General features: G+C 43.9%; 1 protein-coding gene across 1 annotated transcript in view; it reads left to right on the top strand.

Annotated features, from left to right (window-relative positions):
• LOC141113338 (beta-1,4 N-acetylgalactosaminyltransferase 2-like) overlaps nt 1-12,440 on the top strand; it is a 33,476-nt gene extending 21,036 nt beyond the window's left edge. Inside the window, exons 3-6 of the mRNA XM_073606399.1 lie at nt 5,928-6,150; nt 7,787-8,073; nt 11,397-11,443; nt 12,254-12,440. Of these exons, the coding sequence (XP_073462500.1) occupies nt 5,928-6,150; nt 7,787-8,073; nt 11,397-11,443; nt 12,254-12,440 (744 nt within the window). The remainder of the gene's footprint in view (nt 1-5,927; nt 6,151-7,786; nt 8,074-11,396; nt 11,444-12,253) is intronic.
• Nucleotides 12,441-13,091: the final 651 nt, after the last annotated feature.

Genomic DNA, 13,091 nt, shown 5'->3' on the forward strand with positions numbered 1-13,091 from the left:
GTGAAGCCCAAGTGCATGGGTTCATCTTCACAGACCGACTCGGTACCAGGAGGCATGGGAGTTGAGGGAGGCAAGGGTGGGATTGTAAAGTACGGAGACAAGTGCACAGGAGGCTTCCGCAAGCGCTCCTTAAAAGGAAGTCTTTCTCTGAGTCTGGAGTCAATGAGGATGGCAAACGTGATCAACTTCTCCAGCTCAGTGGGTATATCTCAGGCTGCTATCTCATCTTTCTCATGGTCATCCGAGAGACCATGAGAAAAAGCAGCCGCAAGGGCCTCATTGTTCCAAGCAACCTCTGCTGTGTGGTCGGCAACAGTTCTCGTACTCTGTTTGATGGACATGAGGCACTTGGCAGAAGCGGAACTTGCGGGAACGTCAAATACCCTTTCAAAAGAAGCCCCAAACTTAGGGTAACTCAAGACAACAGGTTTTTGCTTCTCCCATAGAGGGTTTGCCCAGGCCAAGGCTCTCTCAGAAAGCAAAGATAATCACGAAACCTACTTTGCTTCTGTCCGTGGGAAACGCCTGGGGCAGCATCTCAAAGTATATCTCATCCTGGTTAAGAAACCCTCTGCCTTGGATGGATCGCCCCCAAACTGCTGGGGAAGCGGAGCGGAACCAGACATGCCTCTTAAGCCCCATACACACGATAGGACTTTGTACAAACTTTCCCTTGGATTTTTGTACAAAGGGCGTTGGCCAGAAGTTTGTCTTGCATACAGACAACAGGACTTTTCCATCCAACTTTCACCAAATTACGTGGTTTTTCAGCTCTTTACCACCACCCTTTGGTCAACTTCTCTATTGTTGTCTGATATTGTGTCAATCTCGACACTTTTATTGGCGAGATTGACACCTTGCGAGCCGGGTTCACACTGGTGCGGGATCCGACTTGGATCCCCGCCAATGCCAGGCACTGTGTTTGGTATGAATCTTGAGGGGGAACTCCACGCCAAATTTTAAATAAAAAAACGGCATGGGTTCCCCTCCAGGGGCATACCAGGCCCTTAGGTCTGGTATGAATTTTAAGGGGAACCCCCTAGGCCGAAAAAAACGGCGTGGGGGTCCCCCCAAATCCATACCAGACCCTTATCCGAGTATGCATGCCCTCAACATGGGGGGTGGGTGCTTTGGGGGAGGGGGCGCCCTGCGGCCCCCCCACCCCAAAGCACCTTGTCCCCATGTTGATGAGGACAAGGACCTCTTCCCGACAACCCTGGCCGTTGGTTGCCGAGGTCTGTGGGCAGGGGGCTTATCGGAATCCGGGAGCCCCCTTTAATAAGGGGGCCCCCAGATCCCAGCCCCCCACCCTATGTGAATGAGTATAGGGTACAGCGTACCCCTACCCAATCACCCAGGGAAAAAGTGTCAATAAATAAAACACACTACACAGGTTTTAAAATTAATTTATTAGGCAGCTCCGGGGTCTTCTGCCGACTTCAGGGGTCTCTCCGGCGTCTTCTCCCTCTCTCCGGTGTCGTCTCCACGCTCTCTGGTTCTTCTCCGGTGACTTCTTCCTTCTGCCGGGCTCCTCTGCTATCTTCTGCTCTTTTGCCGCTCTTTTGCTAGCAGAGGAGCCCAGACATTTGGATCGTCTTCTTCCCTCCTCTCTTCCAGAGATGTTGACACGACGCTCTCTCCGGCTGTAATGCTGTCTGTGCGCTCTGCTATGACTTATATAGGCGGTGACCCCACCCCCTATGACATCACAGTCCCAAGGCATGCTGGGACTGTGAGGTCATAAGGGGGCGTGGTCATAGGATGACATGACCACGCCCCCTTATGACCTTACAGTCCCAGCATGCCCCGGGACTGTGATGTCATAGGGGGTGGGGTCACTGCCTATATAAGCCATAGCAGAGCAGAAGGAAGAAACAGAGAGCGCGGAGACGACACTGGAGAGAGGGAGAAGACGCTGGAGAGACCCCCGAAGTCGGCAGAAAACCCCCGAAGTCAGAAGAAGACCCCTGAAGTCGGAAGAAGACCCCGTAGCTGCCTAATAAATTAATTTTAAAACCTGTGTAGTGTGTTTTATTTATTGACACTTTTTTCCCTGGGTGAATGGGTAGGGGTGCGCTGTACCCCATACTCATTCACATAGGGTGGGGAGCCTGGATCTGGGGGCCCCTTATTAAAGGGGCTCCCGGATTCTGATAAGCCCCCCGCCCGCAGAACCCGACAACCAACGGCCAGGGTTGTCGGGAAGAGGCCCTTGTTCTCATCAACATGGGGACAAGGTGTTTTGGGGTGGGGGGGCCGCAGGGCGCCCCCTCCCCCAAAGCACCCACCCCTTATGTTGAAGGCATGCGGCCTGGTACGGCTCAGGAGGGGGGACGCTCGCTCGTGCTTGCATAAGGGTCTGGTATGGATTTGGGGGGGACCCCCACGCCGTTTTTTTCGGCGTAGGGGGTTCCCCTTAAAATCCATACCAGACCTAAGGGCCTGGTATGCCCCCAGAGGGGAATTCCCTCTCGCGCTCGCCGCAGTAGGAAAATGTGCTTTTCCTATTGCAGCCAGCGCGACATGTACAGTACCCTGTCGCCGAGAACCAGTGCGATGGGTTCGCGCTGGAAACATTCTTGCGGCCGCGTACTGTAGTTTGTACAAAAGTCCGATGCTTTTGTGTGCACACGATCGGATTTTGCTCCATCGGACTTTTGTTGCCGGAAAGTTTGTCCGTTCGCACAGCCAACAAAAGTCCGATGGAAACAGAAAAAGTTTGTCCGATGGAGCATACACACGGTTGGATGTTGCTCCAAAACAGCTAATTTGCATGTTTGGAGCAGCAGCAGGGACGGCCTGCAACACAGGTTGTACCGAAGCAGCCACAGTGTTAGATTCCAAATGAGCCATGCGACTCAGGAGCGTTTGTAACGCCATGGCAACTGATTCATGCGGTGATCCTGCTCATCCAATCTGGAAAAAATATTACCAGCAAGTGGATTGACTGCATCTTCTGAATTCATGGCCTTCGCCTAGTGTCGGAAACCATGAATCAAACTGAGACAGAAGCGTCTCTAGAGATGTGACCAAGGCGAAGGACGAGATCACCTGGGCTGGACGGTTTAAGTAGGCAGGACTGAGGAGCAGGATATCATTTTAACAGGTGAGTCACTGTGGAGAGAAAGGAGCTGGCAACTAGCCGACAGCTGAGCGGCCAGCTTAAAGAAGGAAGGGCTGAGCCCAGCCCTGACACATTTATATTGTCCCCTTTAAAGGAGACATAACCCAAATAAATGGGACACATTTCTCCTATCCAGGATCCATCCCTGGTATCCTGTATGATATACATTTAAAAAAAAAATATATTTGATAGACAGCCCACTCTAAACAGATATTTCAGTTTTTTTCTGGGGGTTCAACCCATCAATTAAAAAAACTGATTTTTTATATTGATCTGTTTGATCGGTGAAATCTCTGTTCTTGAATTCCTGGCCTTTACACTTGACACATTGTGAAGGGCCCCCATTCCCCCTGTTGGATTTACATTTACTTTATATTATGGACAATATAACAGAAGATGGGACAAACAAAGCTTTGCAGGAACACTGAAATCTACCAGGTGGGCAGAAACAGAGGTGGGGATTATGGCAGAGAGATCTCACTGTTGAAGTTTTCAAGATGTATAAGAAGCCAGGTGCTGACTTGGCCCCAGAAACATCATCACATCACTTTTTGGGTGGACTGGGATGGGTCCCGTTCATGTGAAAGTCAACATTATGGAGGTACCCCGGCCTAAAGATGAGCCATGCACTGTGTGCAGTAGTTAAATGTACAGAGTTCCTCTGTAAAGTTTCTTGTCCCGTGTCACTATACACCTTGCTTGTTAAATGTTGCATATAGAAGGGACAATGCTGAGCCTATAACCTCTCCACCAGTCCTATGCTACTTCACTTCCAGGGACAGAATGGAGTCCAACAGTGCACCTAGCAAGGATCCCCTGCAAGCACTTACTTAACTCTTTTCACTCTCCCATACCATAAGGCTAAGTATATGGGGTCTCCATACCATGGGTTCAGTCTCGATCGCTTTTGGGGAACCGACCGCTAGTAAGGGAGCTAGAACACTGCCCCCCTTGCTACTCGAGGACTTGCCACCTACACCAGGTAGCGCGCTTATTGACTGGCTATGCATTCCCACCAGTTCATGGTTACTGGTGACAACTACTCTCCTGCTTCAACTCTTCTGCTGAGTTAACCCTTCATAATGGCCTTTCTCCTGTACCCCATGTGTGCATTACAGGCCTTGATCTTCTGCTACGCAATGTACCTTCATGCACCCCTTGAAAAACTTCAGACCAGGCTCAAGAAAAGCTCAAAAACTTTACTTAAAATGCTTCAGGAACATTACAGCGTTAAAGTGCATCTCAGTTAATTTCCTAACCAACTACTCTGACTGCCTTGGCGTATCTGCTGTGAATCCCTTGGGGTGGAAAATGAAGGTTACTGTACATCCTTCTGGGTGACATGGACCCTCTGGCTCTCATGTGGTCCTGCTCAAAAAGTTTTTCTAGCCCAGCCTTCCCCCTATATATATATCAACTGGGAAGAAGACAGGACCCAAAAAACCTGGGAAAGAGTCTAGATGCAGTTAACCCCTTCCCATCCTGGGCAGCCTGTACTAACTACATACTGTAGCTGCACAGTGCAATTAATGTTCACCCTTTGTGAGCAGTACACCGTGTTTCCTCACATCAAGATATGAATTCCGTCCCTCCAAAATACCTAGTTCCCTGGCAAAGATCCCTCTTACAAAGTCCAGGTGGCAGCTTGCCTCCTAGCTTCTCCGAGACATTCTCCTGACTAGGGTATCTCTATTCACCCCATCTCCTTTTAGGCATCTGCTCCAGGTCTAACTTAGCTTAAAGAGCCCTCAGCACTTGGCACATCCCGAGGCCTAGCTCAAACAGCTCTTCACAGGAGAGCCAGGAGAAAGAGTTCTAGAAAGGAGCTCTAAACATTTATTATTTCTCACACCATATCTCTGAACAACACCATCAAAAATTGACTGAGTCAGATAAATATTTATGACCTAGTAATTGTTTAACCTTTTACCAGCAACAGGCTAATGCAATCAATCCAATCTAAAACCTGTCTAGCAATTGCATAAAGCACTAGGATAATTATTAACAGATGAAAAATTTTTTTTTTCCATGTTACTATGCAGCTGGTTTCAGAAGCATGGTGATGGGGCAATCGGCCACTTTGGAGGCCTTACATTGTTCTTAAAGGAAATGTATTGCTTAGTGTTATGATTTTCACAGCACAGTCTGTTGATGAAGCGCTAAAAAAGATGCTTTCCTCGACTCATTATTAAGTTCAGGTGTTCTGATACAAGCCACTAGTATTCTATAACAATAGAATTAATTTGTGATCTTAGACATTATCTTTTCTACAAGTTGCAGCATCAGCCATTTTTTTTAATTTTTTTTAATTTTATTTTTTACATATTATATATTACATTCCACATAGAGCATTTATCATATTCTTCATAACATCTCTTACACCTTATCACATCCCCATATCTTCAAATTATAACAACATTATACATTACATATTCAATACTACTCAATCCCAGGCTACTCAATAAACATATATAATTTCCTTTTCTCTTTTCCTAGTCCTCCCTCCCCTCCCCTCTAGACCCCCCCAAAAAAAGGGGGGGATGCCCTCCTCCCTTTCCCATTCGATCGCGCATCAGCCATTTTTCAAGTGTCTGCTTCCTGGTTAATTGTAGCGTAAGAAGTTCTTACCAGGGTATCTTTAGTACAGAGTCTCTGTATCCAGCAGTCCCCTGCTCATCAAGATTAGTCAACATTTTTGTCATTCTGATTAGAAAATCACTTGAGTTTACTTTTATGTCCAGGACCGACAACTGTGTGCCAGTCTTCAATGTAATTTAACATGGTGGATTTGGTTTCGTTGCAGGTAGGTGGTAATGTGGCAGGTAACCATTTCAGTATTACACTCCTCTTGGAAGAAGGCGGCGATGAAGGCGATTGTCTACATTGGGAAAAGGGTGCATACCATCAAATTGAAGGCTTTCCTAATTGTGTCCTATGTTCGGGAGTAGTGAACTTCTTCTTGGCCCATACAGAGAGAGTTCTTGGTGTTGGATTTGACCCAAAGCTGAACCGAATAGCACATACGGGTATTTATAGTATTTTGCTTCCTCTTTGATGATATGTATAGGTGATGAACGTATAGGTCTAGGTTTAAAATATGTTCCATTGGAGGTCTGCATATACACTCAAGGGCTACTTTATTAGGTACACCTGTTCAATTGCTTGGTAACACAAATTGCTAATCAGCCAATCACATGGCAGCAACTCAATGCATTTAGGAATCTAGATGTAGTGAAGGCGACTTGCTGAAGTTCAAACCGAGCATCAGAATGTGGAAGAAAGGCGATTTAGGCGACATTGAACGTGGCATGGTTGTTGGTGCCAGACGGGCTGGTCTGAGTATTTCAAAAACTGCTGATCTACTGGGATTTTCACACACAACCATCTCTAGGGTTTACAGAGAATGGTCCAAGAAAAAAGAAAATATCCAGTGAGCGGCAGTTGTGTGGACAAAAATGCCTGGTTGATGTCAGAGGTCAGTGGAGAATGGGCAGACTGGTTTGAGATGATAGAAAGGCAACAGTACTCAAATAACCACTCATTACAACCAAGGTATGCAGTATACCATCTCTGAATGCACAATTCATCAAACCCTGAAGCAGATGGGCTACAGCAGCAGACGACCACACCGGGTGCCACTCCTGTCAGGTAAGAACAGGAAACTGAGGCTACAATGCACACAGGCTCACCAAAAATTAGACAATAGAAGATTGAAAAAACATTGCCTGGTCTGATGAGTCTCGATTTCAGCTGTGACATTCAGATGGTTGGGTCAGAATCTGGTGTAAACAACATGAAAGCATGGATCCATCCTGCCTTGTATCAACGGTTCAGGCTGGTGGTGTAATGGTGTGGGGGATATTTTCTTGGCACACTTTGGGCCCCTTAGTACCAATTGAGCATCATTTAAATGCCACGGCCCACCTGAATATTGTTGCTGACCCTGTCCATCCCTTTATGACTACAATGTACCCATCTTCTGATGGCTCCTTCCAGCAGGATAATGCACCATGTCACAAAGCTCAAATCATCTCAAACTGGTTTCTTGAACATGACAATGAGGTCCCTGTACTCCAATGGCCTCCACAGTCACCAGATGTCAATCCAATAGAGCCCCTTTGGGATATGGTGGAATGGGAGATTCACATCATGGATGTGCAGCCGACAAATCAGCAACTGTGTGATGCTATCATGTCAATTTGAACCAAAATCTCTGAGAAATGTTTCCAACACCTTGTTGAATCCAATGCAGCTTCCTGTGATGGTGTGGCAACAACACTGCACTGCCCCTGAATCTGGAACAGATTTGCCACTCTTTTGTAGGCTATGTCTGCATGAACTACAATGGGATGAGATGATGTTGCAGGGGGCATTGCTGTCAGCATTGTCATTGCCTATCAACGAGCCTATCAATCAGCATTTGGCCACACCTAGTCCTGCAAATACTTTCTGGATTAATAGCATTGCCTCTTCTGTTGAAACCCTTACACACAAAAAGGATTTTCCTTAGTCAGATATGGTAAAGGAAGTTTTTCTTATTTCTTTTAAGAGGTTTACATATTCCCTATTAACTGTATTTGGTACTTCTTTAGATTGGCATAAAGGATCCTGTTGTTGTACTTGAAAAATAACATTATTTGTAATAGTGTTTTTAAATTGCAGAATTCTTCATTGATGGTTTGGGACGCCTGAGGGTAGGTTCATGTGACCACGTCATTATTGGCCACCAAAAAAAAAAAAAACCAGCAGAGGAAAAACTACTTAAGCTGTTCCGTAAATACACAACATTCCGGAAAAAGAATTCTGAGGAACAAAGAGCTAAATATGAACTACTTCATTTCAAGAACCGACTGAGCTGTTTCATAAAGAAGTACGATTTTCTTTCTTTAATGGATCTCCAAACTGCAGGAAAAAAAATAAACTTTACTAATAGCTATAGGTCTAACTCAGTAGTGTATTGGACCTTTGCAGAGAGACCACTGCTTTCACACAGTGAGCAAAAGTCCTTCTCTACAGCATGCCGCCAGGAGGCATTTTTTTTAAATGTTTGGTTGCCTTGCCTTATCAAGAAAATGAACTGCGAGATTTTGACCATCTTTTGTTTAGATGCACCTGTAATATCATTAGCTGATTTAACCACTAGCTGATTGCCCTATAGCAGTTTTACAGCTGTGCGCCGGATCACGTACAAATACGTGATCTGGCTCTTCCGAGTAGCGGACTCGATGTCCGCCGACACCCATGATCATTCGGTACAGAGGCAGAATGGCAGTCTGCCTATAAAAACAAGGCAGATTGCCGTTCTGTCAGTACAAAAGGCATGGATCCTGTGTTCCTGCAAAGCAGAGGCATGGATCCTGTGCTCCTGCAAAGCAGAGGCATGGATCCTGTGTTCCTACAAAGCAGAGGCATGGATCCTGTGTTCCTGCAAAGCAGAGGCATGGATCCTGTGTTCCTGCAAAGCAGAGGCATGGATCCTGTGTTCCTGCAAAGCAGAGGCATGGATCCTGTGTTCCTACAAAGCAGAGGCATGGATCCTGTGTTCCTGCAAAGCAGAGGCATGGATCCTGTGTTCCTGCAAAGCAGAGGCATGAATCCTGTGTTCCTGCAAAGCAGAGGCATGAATCCTGTGTTCCTGCAAAGCAGAGGCATGGATCCTGTGTTCCTGCAAAGCAGAGGCATGGATCCTGTGTTCCTGCAAAGCAGAGGCATGAATCCTGTGTTCCTGCAAAGCAGAGGCATGAATCCTGTGTTCCTGCAAAGCAGAGGCATGGATCCATGCCTTCCCCTAGTAAAACACTCCAACACTGTACAAAAACACTGGCTTTGATCACCCCTGATGTTAACCCCTCCCCAGCCAGTGTCATTAGTACAATGACAGTGCATATTTTTAGCACTAATCACTTTATTAGTGTCACTGGTCCCCAAAAAAGTTTCAAAAGTGCCAGTTAGCCTTCGATTTGTCCGGTGCAATATTGCAGTCCCGCTATAAGTCACTGATTGCTACCATTACTAGTAAAAAAAAAAAAAAAAATCCATAAATATATCCCATAGCTTGCAGACGCTATAACTTTTGCGCAAACCAATCAATATACGCTTATTGGGATTTTTTTTTTTACCAAAAACATGTAGCAGAATACATATTTGCCTAAATTGATGAAGAAATTAGATTTTTTAAAAAATTTTATTGGATGTGTTTTATAGCAGAAAGTAAAAAAATGAATTTTTTCAAAATTGTTGCTCTTTTTTGTTTATCCCCTTCCCGCCGAGTGTACGCAGATATGTCGTCGGGCTTTCGGGGGTTATACCGGGATGATACCCGCAGCTCCAGGCATCATCCCGGTACTGTTTTTTAGAGCCGGCGATCGGCTTTCCAAGGATTACAACCGATGCGGCTAAAAGCCACTTGGCTGTTATACCGGAGGAGCAGGAGGGGACATCCCCCCCTCCCGCCGCCTCCCGACGCTCTTACTGGGCCTCCCGTTCCACCGGGAGGCCCGATCAACAATCCGCCGCCTCTGGCAGCTAGGGACAGACTGGACCAAATCTGTAAGTGGCTTTGTTCCAGTCTCCTAATTGTAAACACGGAAGCGACGTCATGACGTCACTTCCCGTTTACTCGGCTGCCAATGGCGCCGGTTTTAAAAAATATACAGTATTCAGAATCGCCGAAAATGGCGATCTGAATACTTTGAAGTGCAAGGGAGGGATCGGGGGTCTTTTAGACCCCCGATCCCTTCATAAAGAATACCCGTCACCACCTATTACTGTCACAAGGGATGTTTATATTTCTTGTGACAGCAATAAAAGTGATCAAAAATTTTCTTTTTTTAAACACAGTTTATTAATATAAAAATAAATAAAATAAATAAGAAAAAAAAAATGTTTAAAGCGCCCCCGTCCCCGCGAGCTCGCGCAGCAAAGAAAACGCATACGGAAGTCGCGTCCACATATGTAAACGATGTTCAAATCACACATGTGAGGTATCGCCGCGATCGTCAGTGCGATAATTCTAGCACTAGACCCCCTCTGTAACGCTAACCTGGTAACCGTAAAAAAAATTTAAAGCATCGCCTATGGAGATTTTTAGGTACCGTAGTTTGTCGCCATTCCACGAGTGCGTGCAATTATAAAGTGTGACATGTTTGGTATCTATTTACTCGGCGTAATATCATCTTTCTCATTATACAAAAAAAATTGGGCTAACTTTATTGTTTTTTTTTTTTTTAATTCATGAATGTGTCCCTTTTCCCAAAAAGTTGCGTTTAAAAGACCACTGCACAAATACCGTGTGACATAAAATATTGCAACAATCGCCATTTTATTCTCTAGATTCTCTGATAAAAAATATATATATAATGTTTGGGGGCTCTAAGATATTTTCTAGCAAAAAACAAGTATTTTAACTTGTAAACACCAAATGTCAAAAAATAGGCTTAGTCATGAAAGGGTCAAAGCGGAAAAAATTTAAAACTACAGAGGTGATCAAATACTACAAAAGAAGGTTATATTTGTGGAAAAAAAGGGACATCAATTTTATTTAGGTACAGAGTTGCACAATCGTATTCCGACAGAGAGACAAACAATAGTGCTCAACTTTTTTATACAGGGGAGAGCATTTATTCTTACAATTTATTTTTATTATCTTGTAAATTGTTTGCATATTAGCCACATCTCTTACTAATAATGCAACTGGGACATGCAGCTAGATTGGAACTTTAAGGCTGGGTTCACACTTAGTGCAGATGCGGCTCACAGCAGGGGACTGGGGGTGTCCCTGTTCTTAGTTTCAGGGACAAATCTGGCCCAAATTCTGACCTGAAACGGAGCCAAAGACACACAGCACCTCTGTGCAATCCGCTCCGTGACTGTCACAAAGCTGTGTGACCCAGTTCCATTTAGAGCCGGGCACACTCTCCTGTCATGCAAATTGAATGCGGGGAAAACCCACATCCAATTCGCACTAGTGGGAACCCAGCCTCAATCATAGATATCAATTGATTATAAAGACTTGCAGAGATCATACCAATTTTGGACAGCCCCCCCCCCCAAAAAAAAAATTATTTATATTGTTAGCAATCCTAACCTTAGTTATGTTAAACATTTCTCCAAAATAAATCTTTGTCAAAAACGGTCTTTTTTTCCGCATATTAAAAAAAAAAAAGAAAAACGTAAATTGAGTTGTCTTTACACATGTAATAGTCTTGTTTGACCATCCTTTATTATGATTGTGTTTGTTTAACTCATTTATACCTTCTTTCCGTTTATCTAGGGAAATTCCAAAATGATGACAGAAGCCTACAGACATTCATGTACAAGGTGTGTGTAGATATCAAATATAATGTGTATATATATATATATATATATATATATATATATATATATATATACACACACACTATATTGCCAAAAGTATTGTGACACCTGCCTTTACACACACATGAACTTCACTGGCATCCCAGTCTAACGCTGGTCATACACCATACAATTATATTATTACATTTTCTGTAGATTTACCTTCAACTATGTAGTGCAAGGGCCTGCCTGATTGCACACAAATTGAAAGTGTTTAGGTATGACGTCATATTATATGGTTTTGGTAAATCTAAAAGTAGGAAAGTTGTACAAGAAAATTGTATAATGTATGGCCAGTCTTAAGCCTGGTTGCATACTAACGTTACACAATTGTCGTGCCACAAACATGAACGTAGTGACGTACTACAAGGAATTTCAGCTCTCGACCGCCGCCCTTTGGGCCCTTTCTGCTAATTTCATGTTTGGTGAGCATTGATTCCGAACAGACGTGTTTGTACTGTCAGACTCACCGATAGGAGTACCATTGTGGCAGATAAGATCCAAGTCTTCTGAGGTTGAAGATAATACGGCAGGTTTTGGAATTTTATTGGATTATAATATCCAATATAAGAAATTAGAGAGAATCATAGCCAAGCATTGGCCGATCCTCAAATGTGATCGTACTCTGGGACCTATCCTCCCTTGATATCCCAAGTTCATCTACCGTAAAGCACCCTCTCTTCGGGACCGTTTGGTACCAGGAGTATTTGATCTCCCTAAATTGGCGGACAGTAAGCTTTTTAGCTTTTTGTCCAGTTTCTATGCGTTCGGCAGATGTGCTACTTGCAAGAGTGCTAGTAGAAACACCAAGAAGCGTAAAGAGTTTGTTTCTAATGTCATGCATAAATGTTATCAGATTGAAAGCCTTATCACATGTTCATCTGTAGGGGTGGTCTATATGCTTGAGTGCGATTGTGGCCTACAGTATGTGGGCCACACTTCAAGAGCACTACAACATTAAAAGAGGAGTGAAGACCCATAGTGTTTCCAGGCACTTTAGAACTTGTCATCAAAGAGACCCCAAGTGCCTTAAGTTTTGGGGGATAGAAAAGGTTCCCCGTCATTGGTGAGGTGGCCACTATATTAGACAGTTGAGTCACAGAGAATCCTTCTGGATTTATGAAACTAAGGTTATGTCACCTTTAGGAATGAATGTGGACTTCGATCTCAACTGTTTCATCTCCAATAGATAGTTGGTCTTTTGTTTTTTATTTTAGCTCTGTCCATAATTTTAATATTTTTATATTCTGTCATTTGGTTTAAATTTATTTATGTCCGCATATGAATTTCTGCACATACCTATTATAGATTCTTGTATGTGATGTTGTTATCGAGATGGCCGTGGACTGACGTTTATTTATATATATATATATTTATATATATCGTTTTTATATATTTTTAATTTTTTAATCAATGTGCTGTGTTGGAAAGTTTTTCAGCTTCATATTTATACAAACGGGGGTGCTTATTTCTTTTTCTTCTTTTCCTTTGTTTTATTTATTACATATAAGAGGTACGATTATTCCCTACATGTAATTTACATAAATTAGCGCCAGTATTTGTATTTATATATACATCAGTACTTTGCATGTTTTCATTTTAGTGGTAGCCT

Source organism: Aquarana catesbeiana, linkage group LG12, assembly GCF_042186555.1.
Source record: "Aquarana catesbeiana isolate 2022-GZ linkage group LG12, ASM4218655v1, whole genome shotgun sequence".
NCBI classification, from domain to species: Eukaryota; Metazoa; Chordata; class Amphibia; order Anura; family Ranidae; genus Aquarana; species Aquarana catesbeiana.